We start from the raw sequence: 20,059 nt of genomic DNA on the forward strand, positions 1-20,059 counted from the left end.
ACCACTAATTTTAATATCATCCCCCGCTGTGCAAATAATGGCCCATGATTACCCATGTCTATGTGGTGTAAGAAATCTTGCCATGTCCATACGATGTAAGATGGCGGCAGTCATGTGGATAAATCACGTGACCACTTCCTCGATTAAAAGTTGTCCCCGGCTGCCTAGGCTTATAGGCAGGTCCTGAACATGTGGCTGAGCATGTGCAGATGAAGGGATCAGAATCTTCCGTATCCCAGTTACGGTTCAGCGCCTGCACAGATTTGAAGGCAGCCAGTGATAGTCGAGGAAAGCGGTCACATGATTTATCCACATAACCAACGCCATCTTACATCGTATAAACACCACGAGATTGTTTACACAGCCCAGACATGGGCAGTCAGGGGCCTTTTTTTCCACAGTGGGGGAATATTCTTAAAAGGGACACTCCGTCCAAAACTAAACTTTCCCATGTGTACCATTATGGTATTCATGTGTCAGTCTCTCATCTGTTATTTTTCTTGCTGCTTCTATCTCTATATATCAGACTGGGATGGTTGCTTAGCTGCAGTGTTAATCAGGCTCAGTGACACAATTTCTTTACTTCAGTCTGTGGAGATTTATGTGTCACCTATCACAGGCTGCAGCAGTTCCTGTACCACACTAGTTTTGCACAGGGGTGATAATCACAGTGTCCCCCAGCATGCAGAAATGGTATGGTCTTTAGCTGGTCACGTGATGCTGTGCTGAAGCATCATTGGATTGATAGCAAAGCAGAGAGGAAGGGAAAGCTGGGGAAATCTAAGAATCAAAATGGAGGCTTTTTTAAAGCACATGTCCATGGCTGCGGGCCGTCAGGTTCACTCACCTCCTGACGGCCGCAGCCATGGGTCGGCGAGCGCTGGCCCCAGTCTCCTCCTCAGGAGACACCAGCGCTCACTTCCACTCACCTCGGCCGGGTCCCGTAGGGTGCGCGAGCACGCGCGTGCCTGCTCTTAAAGGGGCAGAGCGCGCACCAGACTTTAGTGCTAAATTAGTCCATGAGCCCCCTGGACTATAAGTAGGGTCCAGCCCCTTCCTGCAGTGCCTGAGCGTTGTTTGTCGTATCCTAGTTTGTCTAAGCAAATGGTCTCCCAGTGTTTTCCAGTTCCCAGTGTATCCTGTATCCTGTAACCTGTATCCCGTGCTATCCTGGTCAAGTGCCGTGCTGTAGTCGTGCTGTGCTGTATTCCACGCCTGTCCTGCTACTCCACCCCTGATGTCTACCCGCTGCCTAGTCCCAGCCAAGTCTGCCTTGCTACTGTCAGAGCTGCCACAGGTACCCTATACAAACTATAGACTTTGACCTGCGCCCTGTTGGCTAGCTGCCATACCGCCAAGGGGCTATGGCCCAGTGGGTCCACGAACCCTACGTGACAACAGACAAGGCAGCAGTTAAAAAAGTAAGTACAGTATACATAAAAGAAATGTAGAGTGTGGTATTCAGTCAGGTGGGGAATGCAGTCATGGAAAGTTGTGTTTTCACTGGAGGTCTTCTTTAACCCTTTCCCGCACCTGGGTGCAAATGCATGTCCAGGTGAGAAGCAACTTCGCGCACCTGGGCATGCAGTTACGTCTGCGCTTTAAAAGTTAACCCCACGCGGCGCTACATTGCAGCAGCGGTTAACTGTGCAGGATGCCCATCGCTGATGATTTTAGAAAGCAATTAACCCCTTAGATGTGGCGATCCATTTCGATCACCACATTTAGGGGGTTTGTAGCACATCGGCAGCCCCCACCATGCGATTTCGGGGGCTGCCGATGGTTGGCATGGCAACCGGAGGCCAGACAATGTCAGTTTCAAACTGACAGTTAGAATACATTACACTGCCTTGGTAGTGTAATGTATTCTAGCAGCAATCACGCTGCAAGTCTTCAAGTCCACTAGTGGGACAAAAAAAAAAGTAAAAAAAAGTTAATAAAAACGTTTTATAAACGTGTAAAAATAAAAGTTACAAAAACAAAAAAAGATTTTTTTCCTATAGTAAGTGCTTTATTATAGGAAAAAAAGGATAACGTAAAAAAAGTACACAAATTTGGCATTACTCCGTTTGTAACGACACAAACTATAAAACTATAATATTATTTTCAACACACGGTGAACACCACAAAAAAAACGTAAAAAACAATGCCAGAACCACTATTTTTTGGTCACCACTCCCTCCCAAAATATAGAATAAAAAGTGATAAAAAAGTCGCATGTACCCCAAAATAGTACTAATAAAAACTACAACCCGTCCCACAAAAGACAACCCCTTACACAGCTTTTTTGACTGAAAAATTCTGGCTCCCAGAATATCGTGACACAAAAAATTAATTATTTTATAAAAAAGTGATTTTATTGCGCAAACGCCGCAAAACATAAAAAACTATATACATATGGTATCGTCGTAATGGCATCGACCGGCAGAATAAAGAAAAATTACATTTATAGCCCAGGGTGAGCGCCGTAAAAAAAAAAAAGAATAAAAAACATTGTCCGAATTGATGGTTTTTGCATACCAAAAAATGGAATAAAAAGTGATAAAAAAAATAAATCGCATTAAGTCTCAGAAGTTGTTTTTACCGCATGGTGAAAGACGTAAAAACTAAACAAAAAAACAATGTAGGTATCGCAGTTTTTTCCAATTTCAGCCTGCAAAGAATTTTTTTTTCAGTTTCCGAGTACATTATATTGTACTTTTAATGGTGTCAATAGAAACTACAACTCCTCCTGCAAAAAATAAGCCCTCACACTACTGACGGAAAAATAAAAAACTTTATGGCACGTGGATAGCAGGGTCGGGAAAAACGAAAATGAAAAAGCAAAAAATTGATAAGTCATAAATGGGGTTAATTAATTTATAATGAAAAAAACATTTCCATGTTGGGTTTAGCAGTTCTCGGGAGAAATTGCTTTACAAATTTTGTGGTACTTTTTCCTCATTTATCCTTTGTGAAAATGAAAAAAATGCAACATTTTAGTGGAAAAAATATTGATATTCATTTTCACGGCCTGAGGCCCCATGCACACGACCGTAAAAACTCCCGTAATTACGGCCCGTAATTAGGGGCCCATAGACTTCTATTGGCCACGGGTACCTCCCCGTTTGCTTACGGGAAGGTGCCCGTGCCGTTGAAAAAGATAGAACATGTCCTATTTCAGGCCGTAATTACGGCACGGGCAGTCCATAGAAGTCTATGGGGCTCCCGTAATTACGGGTGGCTACGTGTGTGCACCCGTAATTACAGGAGCGTTGCCAGACGACGTCAGTAAATAGTCACTGTCCAGGGTGCTGAAAGAGTTAAACGATCGGCACTAACTGTTTCAGCACCCTGGACAGTGAATTCCGATCAGAATATAGAGCAACCTGTAAAAAAAAAATATTTGTAAAAAAATATAAAAATAGGACCAACGGCGCTGCACGATGAGACAGAAAATTGGACGACTTAGATGACCATCAAGGTAATATTTAATGGAAGGGCTACGCGTTTCGACACCGAACTGGTGTCTTCATCAGGCCAGTACAGACTGTGCAGAAACATCATACATTTATATACATACTGGGAAGCAGACAAGGACCGCCAAAAACACAGCAGGTCAAAGGTCAAGGGTCAGATACAATACAAAATTAGCACATGACAAAAAGGACAATAATGATAGCTAAAAATATGGTGTGATAACACCACATCAGACATGAAACATATGTTAATAAATAAAAGCTAGAACAATAAAAACATTGGCTGAAAAACCCAATACGGCTCACCTAGCCGACTTTGTATGAGGCGAAACATTAGTGAAACATTACCTGAGTGGTCCCAATCATAACCACAACGGTAAATAGTTGTTACTTATCTAAATTGAGCATGGGTTATTGATAAAAAATGCACTAAAATCGCTAGATTTTAATGCCGCTGGAGTAGCGTCCCCGGTTGACTAGCAACCCAGACATCACTAGAGCCGGAAGTACGTACTGAGACGCGAACTGAACCGCATACAGACTTAGAGGTAAATAACACAATAAAATGTGATAATTACCCGATCGAATGTGTAGGGAATCCTTTACAACAAGCAAGGGGATTCATAGTGGGTTGTAGTACAGCATATTGAAAAAGGACATACACATACGCGTCCCTAGTTGCCAAGCAACCCGGCCGACGCAGAGGATCCTGAAATAGCAAAAAAAGCACAGCGTGGTGCCGCATGTGACCCAGGGGAGATAAAGAACAAAATTCCTTATGTGTTGCTGGCTATACTTCATAAAATGATGTGGTGTATATGCACAGAAAATTGATAATACAACATATAAACAAGATACATAAGCGTACATAGAACATATAATATATAAAATACACATATCGTATATGTTATAGTTACATGAGAGGTATAAAAATTGTATAAAAATTGAATAAAAGCATACCATGGTCTAAATAAAACTTGTGTCATACTTGACCATACATGAAATTGATCATACTGTTTTTACCAACAGAAAACGGGAAAAACGTTGATCGTGGCCAGACCGCCACGAAAATGGCCCGAAAAATCACAGTTCAGGAACCTACACTGAAAATGTCACATTCAAAAAAGTGAGTAAGTTACAATCCATGCTAAAAATATCAAATGGTTGTTGTTATAATAGGGAGAAAATAGCTGATATATTTATATATTTGCGATCCATGCTTAAAATATCCACTGGGAGAAAAGTAATAAATGCTGTATTTACATAGTGGAGCTGCTTATAGTAATACTGACCGGCAATGATGGAAAAGTCTAAATCAGTATGAGAGGAAAGATTAAATTTATTCCAGGGATGATTCGGTGAGATCATTTAACCCATTAGGATATAAAGTACCCAATTTATATATCCAGAAATTTTCTCTCTGTTTTAGTCTAATGAATCTATCCGATAAGTCAGCTGGTATTTGCTCAATCGGGGTGACTTTTACGTGTACAAAGCTGCAGTCATGTTTTGATGCACAGTGTCGTGATACGCTTTGTTTTAGAAAACCTTTTCCTACATTCGACCTATGCTTATTGATACGATTTCTTAGGGTCTGCGTTGTCCGACCCACATATTGCAGCTTACATGTACATTGAAGCACATATATTACATATGTGCTTCCACAATTAAGATAATTTTTAATTGGGAACTTTTCACCCGTCAGTATGGAAACAAACTCCGTACACTTATTGGCGATATTATTACAGCATAGACATCTGTTTCGGCCACAACAAAAGGAGCCCCTCACATCAACTAAAAGGGCTTGACTGTTCTTTTTATTACCACACATTTTACTGGGAGCTACTAGATTTTTAATCGTTTTTGCCCGTCTGTAAGTGATTTTGGGATTTACAGAAATTAATGGTTTTAGGAAGGGATCATTGGTCAAATATGCCAATGCTTCCTGAATATGGACATGATCAATGGACTACCTTTGTTGAATGTTGTAATAAAATTACTCTTTCGTTCCATGTTGTTGGAACTCTCTATACATGTAGTTGTTTTTATTTGTAAGCATTCGTCCTGAGTCAGAGTCCTAGCTTTCAATTCGGCCCCCTTTAATAGACTCCTTGGAAAACCTTTTTCCCGGAATCTTTTATTCAAAATTTCACACTCTTTATTAAAATGTAGTTCATCAGAACAATTTTTCCTAATTCTGCGATATTGGCCAAAAGGGACATTTTTAAGCCATGGGGAGTAATGCGCACTTTTAAAATCCAAGTAGCTATTCACGTCTACTGTTTTAAAATGTGTTCTGGTTAAAAAACGGCCATCCTTTTTCTCGATCGTCAAATCTAAAAAGTCAATGCTACTATCTGAAAACGTGTGGGTAAAAGACAAACCAAACTTGTTCCTATTTAAAGAGTCGATAAAATTGTTCGCAGTGGATGCATCACCCTTCCAAATAAAAAACAAGTCATCGATATAGCGTTTGTAGAACACAATTTTATCCCTAAAGGTATGTTCGTTCAGTATAAGAGAATTTTCGAAAAGCCCCATATACAAATTAGCATATGAGGGGGCAAAACGTGACCCGATGGCGCAACCCTTGATTTGTTTGTAAAAATCACCATCAAAAGTAAAAACATTGTGCGTTAAAATGAACTCAATACAGTCCATGATAAAATTAAGTTGAAAGTTAGAAAAACGGGGATCATTTATTAAAAACCCAGAGATAGCTTCTAGCCCTTTTTTATGAGGAATGTTTGTATACAGAGAAGACACATCAGCGGTAAGAAAATTAATGTCTGACATATCATTATGGGTGTGAAATTCAAACAGATCTCTGATAAGTTGTGTTGAATCTTTCAAAAAGGAGGGTAGTTTGGAGACAAACGGTTGGAGATGGATATCCACATAGTGCGACAGATTACTGGTCAAAGACCCTATGCCTGAAATAATTGGTCGGCCAGGCGGGTTTACCAAAGCTTTATGTATCTTCGGAAGATGATACATAAAGGGGATAGTGGGGAAAGGGATAGTCAGAAAAGCCCTTTCTTTTTTGCATAGTAAATTATCCCTAAATGCGGTCTCTATCAAAATTTTGTAATCAGTCTCAAATTTGGGAATCGGATTGGACTTCAGTTTTTCATAGAATTGGTCATCTGAGAGTAATCTGGATGCTTCTTTTATATATTCATGTCTATCTTGGATAACGATACCCCCCCTTTATCTGCTGATCGTATGATGATATCTTGCCTTTTTTGGAGAGTTTTTAGGGCTCTACGTTGCGGTCCGGACAGATTGTCTTTGTTCGACAGAGATGATTTTAAATTCTTAAATTCTGTACTCACTAGATTTGAAAAGGTCTCCAAGGCTGGGCCCCTATGATGTAATGGATAAAACGAAGATTTGGGTTGTAGTTTGGTTCTAACAGGCGTATCAATATCTATAGTTGTTTGATCAGGCAATATCAATGGTGGGGACATAGCAAAATGACGCAAAAGGGTCATTTTGCGTATAAATTTATTCAGATCCATAAAGAGTTCAAATCCATCAGGGGATGTAGTAGGACAAAAAGACAGACCCTTAGATAATAAACCAGTTTCATCATCATTAAGACTATATTGGGATAGATTGAAAATTTTCACTAGGTCAGTTTGTACTTCTTTTTCAACGATGGTGGCAGAGCCTTTGGTATGGGGTCTGCCCCCTCTGCAACCTCTATATCTACCCCTAGTTTTCTTTTTGAGGATAGCTTTGGAATTCTTGTGAAATATGAGTTTAGAGTCAATGGTAATGGACTTTGAAAAACCCGTGGTGACAGAACGGGTATGATTGGGGGCACGGAAGGGGGGGGAAAGAGGATCTAAAAAAGACGAAGAATCAATGGAAATGGTGGGATCAGAACTTATGGGAAATGTGGTATGGTGGTGTGGGGAAAGGGTAGTATTGGGAGGTGATGTAAAATGCGTGGTAAGATCTAGAAGTGTTGGAGATAACCCAGAGATGATGGTAGTGTCACTAGAATCATTAACCATAGAACAGTTGGAACTGGAATCTAAAGGTGAATCCGGAATGATGTTGAATAGTCTGAGGTGAGCATCAAGGTCACATGATTTGAAAGCAGATTGAGGAATTGGTCCCAAATGCTGTGGGATGTGTGAAGAGTTGACACGAGAGTGGTCAATAGATGTAGGTATCTCTATTGTGAGAGGTCCCAAATTGTTGATGATTGGCAGCTTGGTTGAAATATTTGGAGTCGAACTTGTGTTCAAATTGACAGGCAGATGTGCTGAAAGAGAACTTGTTTTCGAATTGACAGGCAGATGTGATGAAAGGGAACTTGTGTTCGAATTGACAGGCAGATGTGATGAAAGGGAACTTGTGTTCGAATTGACAGACAGATGTGATGAAAGGGAAACCGAGGGAGAGACATTGGTGATGTGTCTAAGATGAAAAGGAATGGTAGATTTAGAAAAATTTGTGACTTTGGAACGATGTATAGGAGTGAAAGGTTTTTTGTAATTATTACCATTGGCGACTGGAGGGCATGGCACAGTCCAATCTCCAATTTTTCCATCATTGCCGGTCAGTATTACTATAAGCAGCTCCACTATGTAAATACAGCATTTATCACTTTTCTCCCAGTGGATATTTTAAGCATGGATCGCAAATATATAAATATATCAGCTATTTTCTCCCTATTATAACAACAACCATTTGATATTTTTAGCATGGATTGTAACTTACTCACTTTTTTGAATGTGACATTTTCAGTGTAGGTTCCTGAACTGTGATTTTTCGGGCCATTTTCGTGGCGGTCTGGCCACGATCAACGTTTTTCCCGTTTTCTGTTGGTAAAAACAGTATGATCAATTTCATGTATGGTCAAGTATGACACAAGTTTTATTTAGACCATGGTATGCTTTTATTCAATTTTTATACAATTTTTATACCTCTCATGTAACTATAACATATACGATATGTGTATTTTATATATTATATGTTCTATGTACGCTTATGTATCTTGTTTATATGTTGTATTATCAATTTTCTGTGCATATACACCACATCATTTTATGAAGTATAGCCAGCAACACATAAGGAATTTTGTTCTTTATCTCCCCTGGGTCACATGCGGCACCACGCTGTGCTTTTTTTGCTATTTCAGGATCCTCTGCGTCGGCCGGGTTGCTTGGCAACTAGGGACGCGTATGTGTATGTCCTTTTTCAATATGCTGTACTACAACCCACTATGAATCCCCTTGCTTGTTGTAAAGGATTCCCTACACATTCGATCGGGTAATTATCACATTTTATTGTGTTATTTACCTCTAAGTCTGTATGCGGTTCAGTTCGCGTCTCAGTACGTACTTCCGGCTCTAGTGATGTCTGGGTTGCTAGTCAACCGGGGACGCTACTCCAGCGGCATTAAAATCTAGCGATTTTAGTGCATTTTTTATCAATAACCCATGCTCAATTTAGATAAGTAACAACTATTTACCGTTGTGGTTATGATTGGGACCACTCAGGTAATGTTTCACTAATGTTTCGCCTCATACAAAGTCGGCTAGGTGAGCCGTATTGGGTTTTTCAGCCAATGTTTTTATTGTTCTAGCTTTTATTTATTAACATATGTTTCATGTCTGATGTGGTGTTATCACACCATATTTTTAGCTATCATTATTGTCCTTTTTGTCATGTGCTAATTTTGTATTGTATCTGACCCTTGACCTTTGACCTGCTGTGTTTTTGGCGGTCCTTGTCTGCTTCCCAGTATGTATATAAATGTATGATGTTTCTGCACAGTCTGTACTGGCCTGATGAAGACACCAGTTCGGTGTCGAAACGCGTAGCCCTTCCATTAAATATTACCTTGATGGTCATCTAAGTCGTCCAATTTTCTGTCTCATCGTGCAGCGCCGTTGGTCCTATTTTTATATTTTTTTACAAATATTTTCGGGACAACAAACCTCATTTGTTGTGATTTGGACTTGGCAGCAGCAGTTTCATTACCACTACTACCTTTGTGTCCTTGGGCCAGGTGAGCGGTTTCTTAAACAAGATTGCTCCTCTACCCCATCCTGCTTTTACCTTGCACCATGTGGCGCCGTGTCTCCTTTTATTTCCAATTTTAGTCTGTAAAAAAAAAAGACGTTCATACTTACCCAGAACTCCCTGCTTCTTCCTCCAGTCCGGCCTCCTGGGATGACGTTACAGCCCATGTGACCGCTGCAGCCAATCACAGGCCAATCACTGGCTGCAGCGGTCACATGGACTGCCGCATCATCCTGGGAGGTCGGGCTGGATGTCAAGAGAGGGACGCGTCACCAAGACAACAGCCGGGTAAGTATGAATTTCTTTTACTTTTATTACGGCTGTCCCTTCTCTCTATCCTGCACTGATAGAGAGAAAGGGCTGCCGATTACTGCAGTGCAATTTTGCAGCCAAAAATGTGCCCGTAAATACGGGAATGATCTAGTAAGAACGCGATGCTGCTGTGTAAATGAATGGAGAGGAGTGTATGACGCTGATTGGTCACTGATTGGTCAGCGTCATACACTCCTCTGTACAATGCCCACTTGGTCGAAAGTAAAAACACGCCCACTTGGGCATTAAGAAACTCATTAGCATAAACCAAAAACGCTAATAAAGTGGTAAAAATAGATAGTTTTTTTAAATAAAAAGCATTACTGTCATCTACATTACAGCGCCCATCTCCTTATGTAGGAGATAGGGCACTTATAATGTGGTGACAGAGACTCTTTAAGATAAGTTGTGATAACTATAATTTACAATTTATTGCCTTTTCTGATATTCTTTTATACTTATCTAATTATACATCTTATGTACTGGCTTCAGACGACAAATGGAGGGAAGTATTGGGCCCAGAACTGTTCTGGCAGAGATATATAAAGGTGAGGGCGGTCATAGTGTGTAAGTCATGGAGGGAAGTAGTGTGCCGCCTTATACATAGGGCATACAATGATTTGCGTAACCCATGGAACAATATATCCCAAGTTATAAGAGAAAATGTCCGAAAAGCATTCTGCCTTTTGCCTCTGTCTATCATGGGTTCTAGGTATGTCTGCAAATAGATGCTTTATGGAAGCAAGTATAGGTTTTCTGCATTAAATTGTGGGCACTTCATTTTAAAAGGCTTTATCTTTTCCACGAAGGTCCTTCAATGACTCCAGTATCACCATCATCACACCATCGTACATATTGTATTGTTGGCTGCCAAAAGGTGTATATTGAAGCAATGCAGTCACCTGCAATGGGCGTATTACGGAAGTCATTGGGGAAGCTCATGTATTTGGAGAAGCTGAAGGCTGAGAGGGCACAAAGTAGACAGACAAACCTTTTTCTTAAACAATAGCAACCCTATATTGACAGGATCCTTACAGAGGGGGAAGAATGGACTGTTATTTGGTCTAATATGAGGGGGTTACTGTTTTCTTTTTTCCTATGTAAATATATATAATTGTAGAATATTTAAAAATTGAATGAAATATATGAAAAAAAAAACAACCCAACTAATATGTCCTTTATATTGACAGTGATAGTAAACAATACAGACCACACTGGCTGTTATGACCGACAAACTTCCCGAAAGTACCTGCTCATCCTGCAGTCGTCCTTGAACCCACAGGTATTCAATACTTGTTATATGATGCAGCAAGCAGCTACTGCTGAACTCCAGACTCTGATATAGTTTACTATATGCCAACCACTGTCTGAAAAGACATGAATTGATTCATAACAGTCAATATATGATAGGATTGTGAACAAGAAGGGACAAAAAAATGATAACAAGAGGGGCACAAGAAGCAAAAGAGATGTAATATAATAAATGTTGCAGAAGAAGAAACTCCAGAATTCTGTGAACAACTGATAACATCCTAATGTAGATTATGGGTTCAGAGAATATAAACTACAATGTAGATGGGTTTAAACATACATTTTTCGAATTCTTCGTACAGTTATTTATGGAGATTTTGAACCAAACACAGGAGTGGATACAAAGGATAGGAGAAGTATTGGTCTTTCTTTTATACTTACCCTTTTCGGATCCACTCCTGACTTTGGCTAACAAAAACTGCTTAAAAAACTGTGTGTGTGAATCCAGCTTTAGACCTCATTCACATGGCAGTATACAACTTAGAGGTTGTATGGAGCCATACTAGGTTATGCATAGGCTTCTATGGGGCTCTACTATACTATATGGGGCTCTACTATGCCATGTATGCAGTTCTGGGGGATAATATCACCAGCATACGGCACCCCAAGGAGCACAGTACATCAGCTGCCTGTAGGCCATTCCTCCGTACAGTCTCCTGCAACAGCTCCGCAGTGTGCATGAGGCTTTGAGTGAATAACCTCTTGATATCTACAAGTGATTGACCTATGCTATACTGTATGCAAAGATAAAATGAGGGTGAAAAAAAAAGTTTAAAGAAAAAAGTAAATAAGTAAACCATATAAGGAAAAGTAAAGGGAATATAAGCACCACATAACTGGTTTAGTTAGAATTAACTAAAATGCCTCTGAATTTAAGATGGACAAAGGAAGGAATACCAGGTACTGTGGACAATATGGAAGTAATTTGATCCTAAAAATTTACCATATCTTTCAGCTCCTTAAAGGTCAGGAAAGAAAGTTTTATCCCCCTGTGATGCAAAACTGGCAACAGTTGCCTTGGAGCTTTGCCTTGACTTCCCTTTGACCAAATACTTGGATATGAGAGAGGCTGAGATTTATGGACAATTGTCAACGGGATCCATTAGACAAAGAAACCAGGTTTATGTCAACAGGGGAGGGCAAATTTAGCTTTTACCCAAAGCTAAAGGTCATAGAATGTTTTCCAGAATATGAGGTTATAGAAATGGTTATAATAAAGGTCATAGTTTCCCAGAGACAATAGCGCGGCATGCACCTCGACGGAAAGCCAACGAAACCTATTAAAGTCAATGGGTTCTGTCGGCAACCGGCAAAGTCCATTGGGTCAATGGAGCAGAACAACGGAACAGCACAACGCAGGTGAGAACATAGCCTTAGTTAGAATTCTAAAGAAAAGAAGAACTACTCCGTTTTCAAATCTTTTATCGGGACACGGTAATCTCTTTCCCATCTTCAAAAGTTGTTTCTGTGTGTCGGAACATCATAGGCCATGTAGAACAATAAACATTTTTAATGGTCAATTTTGGTATCATTGTGTATTTACTTTGTTGACACAAGAAAGGTCAAGAGTAATGACAATATAAGGAACTACAATGATGGTGAAAAGTACTGGCTTTTTCAGGACAAGGACAATATATAGAAATGGTTTATCTGGTTGGCCACATTTATCTATATTTGGGCTTTTTTACATGCCTGTGGTGTGTGTTCCTTCCAAATGTGGCCGCCAGTTGGGCATCACTTGTCAATATCTTATGATGCAACAAAATGAGAGCCCTGATTGACAGGTGGCGGTTTTCTCATTCATCATGATTTTTAGTAGTCTTTGAAGTTCAGAAAACCTTGACATTGCTATGACCTTGAAAGCTGGAACTTCGTAATTGTTCCTATAAACATTATAGCACGCAGATTATAATGTTACTGAAGCAAAGATGAGGACCACTATAACTTACGCAAGGCCCTGATGGAATTCAGACAGGTCTTTCTGAGAAGCATGTAGGTACAGAATGGTCGTACCATGTGGACTGATCTCTCCACCCCATGTGGTTCCAGAGGCCTGGGGTAGGAATGAGAATGTTATGCTGTATACAGGTATTAGACAATGTATATCTGTGTTAGTGAGTTGTCCTAAATTGTGATGTAATCCGTCAGTAGTGGACCTCTTGATTTACTTTACAACTATGGCTTCCTAGGACTAAACATATATTAAAAAGTATATCCAATAATGAAATGTAGTATATAATTAACATTTTATGTTTACTTTTACAATATATTAGTGATTTGTGATCCATGGATATCTATCAAGTAAATTTTTTAATATATTAGGATGGGAAGGCTCCAAAAGGAACGATCTCTTTAATTTTCCCGTTTCTTCCATAAAATAGTCATTGGTAATATTTAGAAAATGATGTATAAAAGAGGATAAAATAAATGGTTTGGTTCCAATTTGACTAATATTTGGTATATACCTGGTGACAAGTGATCTCATGTCGAACAAACTGTTGAAGTAGCTGTCGGTGGATGATGTAGCTGGGATTTCTGCTCAGCGTAGTTGCTCTCTAGAAGTGCACATATTGAATGAACAAAGGTTAAATGAAGATTAACATCCAAGAAGCTGAAGACTGGTACTAGGTAGATAATACACAAAGGGCAATGTGTAAAATCTGGTAACTATAGCCCTCACATGACACGTTTATTGTTGTTTGCAAGCAGTGGCATATATAGTGGACGATGGACCCCAATAAATATTAGACCCCTATCAGGTTCTGCTTGACACTACCACAACCCAAACCACCTACAACAGTCTTGGTGCCCTCATACTTTTTCAAGACTCGTACATTTTCCACTTCTCGGTTTGCTAATATTGCAGCTCCTGTGGAGACCACATCCCTATGCAGGGCCTTACTACCCATTAAAATAAGGGACAATACCCCCCTTTAATGGGTCCCCTTTCTCCAGAAGACCAATAATGACTGCATGGACTGCCTTTGTGGTACAAATACCTCTGATTTTAAGATGGACAAAGGAAGGAATACCAAGTACTGCGGACAATATGTAGGTCATTCGATCCTAAAAATGTATCTTTCAGCTCTTTAAGGGTCAGGTAGGGAAAGTTTTTCCCCCTGTGGTGCAAAACTGGTAACAATTGCCTTGGGGTTTTACATGGACTTCCCCTTCACCAAATACCTGGATTTGAGAAAAGCTGAGCTTCATGGACAATTGTCTTGCAATGGGATCAATGGGATCCATTAGACATAGAAACCGAGTGTATGTAAACAGGAGAGGGCAAGTTGAGGTTTTACGGAACAAGGACAATTTATAGACTGGTCTTAAATTGGTGTCTAGAAGCGAAGATCAGAAATGGTTTATCTAATGTTGATAAAAAAAATCCCTACAAGTATCTCTTATTGCTATAGCCGCATCTTCAGATTGCTGGATAAAAGCAGTACTTATGGTCTACGAACAATTCTATCAAACCTTTATGGAGCTACGAGACTTGGTGATGACATTGCAGAATGGACATGAAGGGCACTTACCTTTTTGTGCGTAAGAAGGAACTGCAGGTGGCACTGCCCTCTGTCTGGATATGTCTCTGTCCGAGGTTCCAGCTGGTACCAGCGATCCTCCCTACACTTTAGATCCTGAGCATAGAAAATCATATTTGATGTACATAGTATAATGTATTTAGTAATCTCCTGACCCCACAGATTCTTACCTGCAGTCGTAGAACGACATTCCCTAGAAAGTCATCTTGACCTTTGTCCTTACGAGCATCTTTAAATATCCTAAAAAAAACACAGGAATGAATACACATGTTAGATATAGAAGCAGTAGAAAGAAAAGAAAAGCAAAGACCTTAAAGCCCATTCTCTATTGACAAAGATGGGTAGTGATCAAAACTACTTAAAGCTTTCCAGTTCTAATGCATAATGAAAAGTTCTGCAACATTCTAATATACTTTGTGCTTTAATTAGTCAACAGATCTCAGTTTGCTGACAGTGAATGGAAACACTCTTGCTTACGGTTACATCCAGCAGCTGAAAACTCATAAAGACCTAATTCGGCTAACAGTCCAGAGTTTGTTACAATTGAATCTAGTCTAGGCAATCCTCTGTGAGCTAAGTTCATCAGCTGTCTTGAGCGTTTGCTACAATGTATCAGTGTAGGTAAAAAAAAAAACCATTAGTCCTGAGTCCAGGCAACTCTCAGATGTGTGAAGTTTTCAGCCTCTGGAATAATAATAATAATTTTTTTTCAATGAAGACTTTTACTGGGTTTAAAGTTATAAGATATAACATATCAATAAACAGGTAAAAAGCAGTGAAGGTCAACGTGACCAATTCAGCCTCGAATGTTCCTATTCACCGACAGAAAACAATGCTCTTCAACTGAAACACATAATATATTGGAAAGTTGCAGAACTTTTATTTTTTACTTTATTTTATGTATGACATTGAAAAGTCTGACGACTCAAGACTGTACATGCTGGAGAAACACAAAACCCATCCTAAAGCCCATTCTGCGTAATAATATCTATGAGGGAAATGATCATGTGGAGTTTCTATGGGTGGAAATAAGGAGGGGGGGGGATAATAAAATACTGATAAGGGTTTGTTATAAGTCTCCAAGTATAATGGAAGAAGCAGAGAATCCGCTAATAAAGAAAATAACTTGACATGTAATCGTTAAGTGGCCGGGAGAGCACAAATAGCTAGAACAGAGTTTAAGGGGCCCCGTTCTAGAGCTAGGTGCAGGTCCCAGAGGTGGGACACACATCTATCTGATATTTGTGACAGTTCCACATCCTGTAGATATGTCATAAATGTCCTTCATGGAAAATATATAAATATATATGCCGCGGTCGCTATTGACTGCGGCATTTAACTAAACGGCCAGGAACAGTGCGATTGCTGTTCCTGGGCGTTAGAGCAGCGTGTCAGCTGTAAAACACAGCTGACACCCGCAGTGTATCGAGCGGACTCAGCGCGTGGGCCCGCTCCAAACATCACCCCCCCCCCACTCCATGAAGTGCACGTCATGAGTCAAGAAGGAGTTAAGTAAGGAAATGGTCAGGTGGCTGGTGCAGTCAGGTCCCTTGACTGCCGGCTAGAAGATTCAGGGACTTTTTAGCAAGATTTATTCTTGCTAAAAACTGTGTCTTATAGTCTGAAAAATATGGTACCTTATGGGAATAAACAAGCTAGAAACAGGATGAAACCGATGCGGTGAAATAAAACAGTAAACTCAAACTACTAAAGCAGGCCGGTAGTGACGAGGCATTAAATAATTATAAAGAAGAAAATAACTTGTGTAAAAGACAAATAAAGGCAGCAAAGATTGAAACAAAGACTCGTTACCAAAGAAAGTAGAAATAACCCAACAATATTTTTCTAATACATAAATAATAAGAAACTGAAAGTGTTGGCCCTCTCAAAAATAATCTGGGTATGACGGCGGAGGATGCGGAAAAGTCTAATATATTAAACACCTTTTTTTCTACTGTATTTACACATTACAGTATCCAATGTCAGACGACATGATTTGGGATAAAGTAAATTCTCCATTAAATGTCTCCTGCTTAACCCAGCAAGAAGTTCAGCGCCGCCTTAAAAACACTAATATAGACAAATCACCGGGTCTGAATGGTACACACCCGCGCCTCCTGCAGGAATTCAGTACCGTGATAGACAGACTCTTATTTCTGATATTTAAGGATTCTATCATGATTTGGTCTGTTCCACAGGACTGGCGCATAGCAAATGCGGTGCCAATATTCAAAAAGGGGTCCAAAAAGTGAGCCCGGAATCTATAGACCTGTAAGTTTAACCTCCATTGTGGGTAAAGTATTTGAGGGTTTTCTAAGAGATGCTATTCTCGAGTATCTCAATGCAAATAAACTGTTAACGCAGCATCAGGATGGGCTTATGAGGGATCGGTCCTGTCAAACCAATCTGTTTAACTTCTATGAGGAGGTAAATTCTAGATTGGACCTGGGTGAGGCTGTGGATGTGGTGTGTCTAGATGTTTCAAAGGCGCTTGATACTGTGCCACATAAAAGGTTGGTATATAAAATGAAAATGCTGGGACTGGGGGCAATATGTGTAATTGGGTCAACAACTGGCTCAGTGATAGAAAACAGAGTGTGGTTATTAATGGTACATCCTCAGAGTGGGTCACTGTTACCAGTGGGGTTCCACAGGGGTCAGTATTGGGCCCTCTTCTTTTTAATATGTTATAAATGACCTTGTAGGGGGTTTACAGATTATAATTTCAGTATTTGCAGATGTTACTAAGTTCAGTAAAGTAATCAACACAGAGGAGGATAATGTAATACTACAGAGGAATTTGGGGAAAGCTGGAGGTTTGAGCAGAGAAATGGCAAATTAAGTTTAATGTGGATAAATGAAAGGTTATGCACTTGGGCCGAGGGGAAAGATTTTACAATTATGCATTAAATGGTAAAACACTGGGTTAAACTGCTACTAAAAAAAGACTTGAGGATAATGGTGGACAGTACATTTACCTTTACCAACCAGTACCAGGCAGCTGCTGCCAAGGCAAATAAAATCATGGGATGCATCAAAAGAGGCGTAGATGCTCATGACAAGAACCTAGTTTTGCCTCTATACAAATCACTAGTCAGACCACATATGGAATATTGTGTACAATTTTGGGCACCTGTGTATAAGAAGGACAGGGCTGAACTAGAACGGGTGCAAAGAAGGGTGACCAAGGTAATTAAGGGAATAGGCGGATTCTAGTACCAAGAAAGGTTATCAAACTTGGGGCTATTCGGTTTAGAAAAAAGATGGCTTAGGGGCGATCTTATTACAATGTACAAATATATAATTGGACAGTACAGAGATCTTTTTAATGATCTTTTTACACCTAGGCCTGCAACAAGGACAAGGGAGCATTTCTCTAAAGGATAAAATGTTTCCCCACCGTCACAGACGGGGATTCTTTACTGTGAGAGCAGTGAGACTATGGGACTCTCTGCCACAGGATGTTGTGATGGTTGATTCTTTGAACAAGTTCAGGAAGGGCCTTGAAGTCTTTCTTGAAAAATATAATATTACAGGTTATGAGTACTACATTCTGGAGATGGGACGTTGATCCAGGGATTTATTCTAAATTTCCATATTTGGAGTCAGGGAGGAATTTTTCCCCAATGAGGCAATTGGCATCAACGTCATGGGGGTTTTGCTTTCCTCTGGATTAACACGGTAAGTTGGACATGATGGACCTGTGTATATTTGAAACCATATAAACTATGTAACTAAAACACATGGTAACTGGGAGTACAACAACAACTTGATAACTCTTTATAATAATCTGCATTTATAAGACACTTTACTTTAATGAAGCTGCCAATGTAGTTATTCAGATGATAATAAAAGCAACTTGTCCTTCACTAAGGTGTAAAAAACAAAATAAAAGAGGTTAGGTGCCCTAATAAGAGTTAAACAGTCTTCCACCTCTTTAATCCATGCAGGTCTGTCAACTCTCCGAGCTTTGTCCTGACAGATTCCACATCATCTGAGTCCCTTGGTAAGATAAAAATAAAAAAAATCATTGTTATTATGGATAAGGTAAAAATGTGAAGGCATTTATGGTCAATACAAAGACACATGGCATATGATTTATTCTTTCCAAGGACTTTACAAAGGTCAGGGGACATTCATTAGGTGTGGGGTAGATCGATTGAGACTACAAAATAGGAAAGGGTTCTTTACAGCAAAGGCTGGTTTACATGACCAGTTATAACGGGCCCCAATCGCTGAAAATTATAGGTCGATAATGTTTGTGTAAAGGCCCTATACACAGGCTAATGTAAACTGTATATGAACAAACGGTTGTTAATACACGGTTAGATGTGCTACCGACAAACATTTTCAGGACAGTATAACAGATTAAAATCAGCCGATAAACTAGTGTTTGCTCGTTCATCGACTGATCACTGGCCTGTTACATAGGGCAATGATTGGGAATGAGTGTTTGTACGCCTGATCATTGACCTGTGTAAATGTGCCTTTATAGTAGTTAAACTATGGAATGCCCTACCCCAAGAGGTAGTAATGGCAGATACTATGTCAGCATTGAAAGGGAACCTGTCAATAATTTTAAGGACTCTTTTAAGGTCTCTATTGTGACTATTGGCTCTAGCGGCCAATCAGGAGACCGTTAAAACCATTACTTAGAGCAGAGGGGCGGGGCTTGCAGTGTGCAGTGCAGGAGCACTTGCACATGAAGTCCCGCCTCGGTGGCACTTGCGATGGGCGCACTTGGGGAATTAAACATCGTTTTCTTGGTCATGGAACCAGTTTAAAATGCCCTTTCCCTCCCTTATATCACCCCGTCAGTACTTTTGAGACATCAAAGCTGCAGACAGCTCCCCTTTAAAATAGATTCTTATCTTCTGAAAAAATGGAATTGTATGTATTACTATAAATTACATATATATATATATATATATATATATATATATACATATTTACATTTATAGTATCATAGTATGAAAGGCTGAAAAAAGACTTATGTTTATCCAGTTAAGCCTATTATTCTGCAATGTTGATCGAGAGGAAGGTAAAACCCCCGTTAGGCAAAAGTCAATTTTCCTTATTTTAGAGAATAATTTGCTGCCGACTCAATATGTCAATCAGAATCCCTGGATTAAAACAACCCATCTGATAGAGAAAGGTTGAACTTGATGGAGCTGAGTCTTTTTTCAACCTAATTATGTAATTACTCTGAGTAAAAATAACTGTTTAGATGAACTTTTTTATTTTAGGGCTCATTCAGATGAGGATAAAACTCGTTCGTGTGCTGTGCATGGAAATCACGCGCAGCACACGGACCCATTGTTTTCAATGGGGCCGTTCACACATGCAGGAGTTTTCATGCAGCGAGAGTCATTTGCGTGAAACACTTTCTGAATG

General features: G+C 39.8%; 1 protein-coding gene across 2 annotated transcripts in view; it reads right to left on the reverse strand.

Moving 5' to 3' along the window:
* The window catches only part of UNC13D (unc-13 homolog D), a 114,043-nt gene that overhangs the window by 29,309 nt on the left and 64,675 nt on the right, over window positions 1–20,059 (reverse strand). For both annotated transcript variants that reach the window (XM_075846585.1, XM_075846584.1), the window contains exons 9-14: window positions 18,599–18,667; window positions 14,836–14,905; window positions 14,657–14,761; window positions 13,589–13,678; window positions 13,073–13,176; window positions 11,062–11,179 (exon numbers count right to left, since the gene is read on the reverse strand). In XM_075846585.1, coding sequence (XP_075702700.1) covers window positions 11,062–11,179; window positions 13,073–13,176; window positions 13,589–13,678; window positions 14,657–14,761; window positions 14,836–14,905; window positions 18,599–18,667 — 556 coding nt within the window. The remainder of the gene's footprint in view (window positions 1–11,061; window positions 11,180–13,072; window positions 13,177–13,588; window positions 13,679–14,656; window positions 14,762–14,835; window positions 14,906–18,598; window positions 18,668–20,059) is intronic.

The sequence above is a fragment of the Rhinoderma darwinii genome, chromosome 13, assembly GCF_050947455.1.
Source record: "Rhinoderma darwinii isolate aRhiDar2 chromosome 13, aRhiDar2.hap1, whole genome shotgun sequence".
NCBI classification, from domain to species: domain Eukaryota; kingdom Metazoa; phylum Chordata; class Amphibia; order Anura; family Rhinodermatidae; genus Rhinoderma; species Rhinoderma darwinii.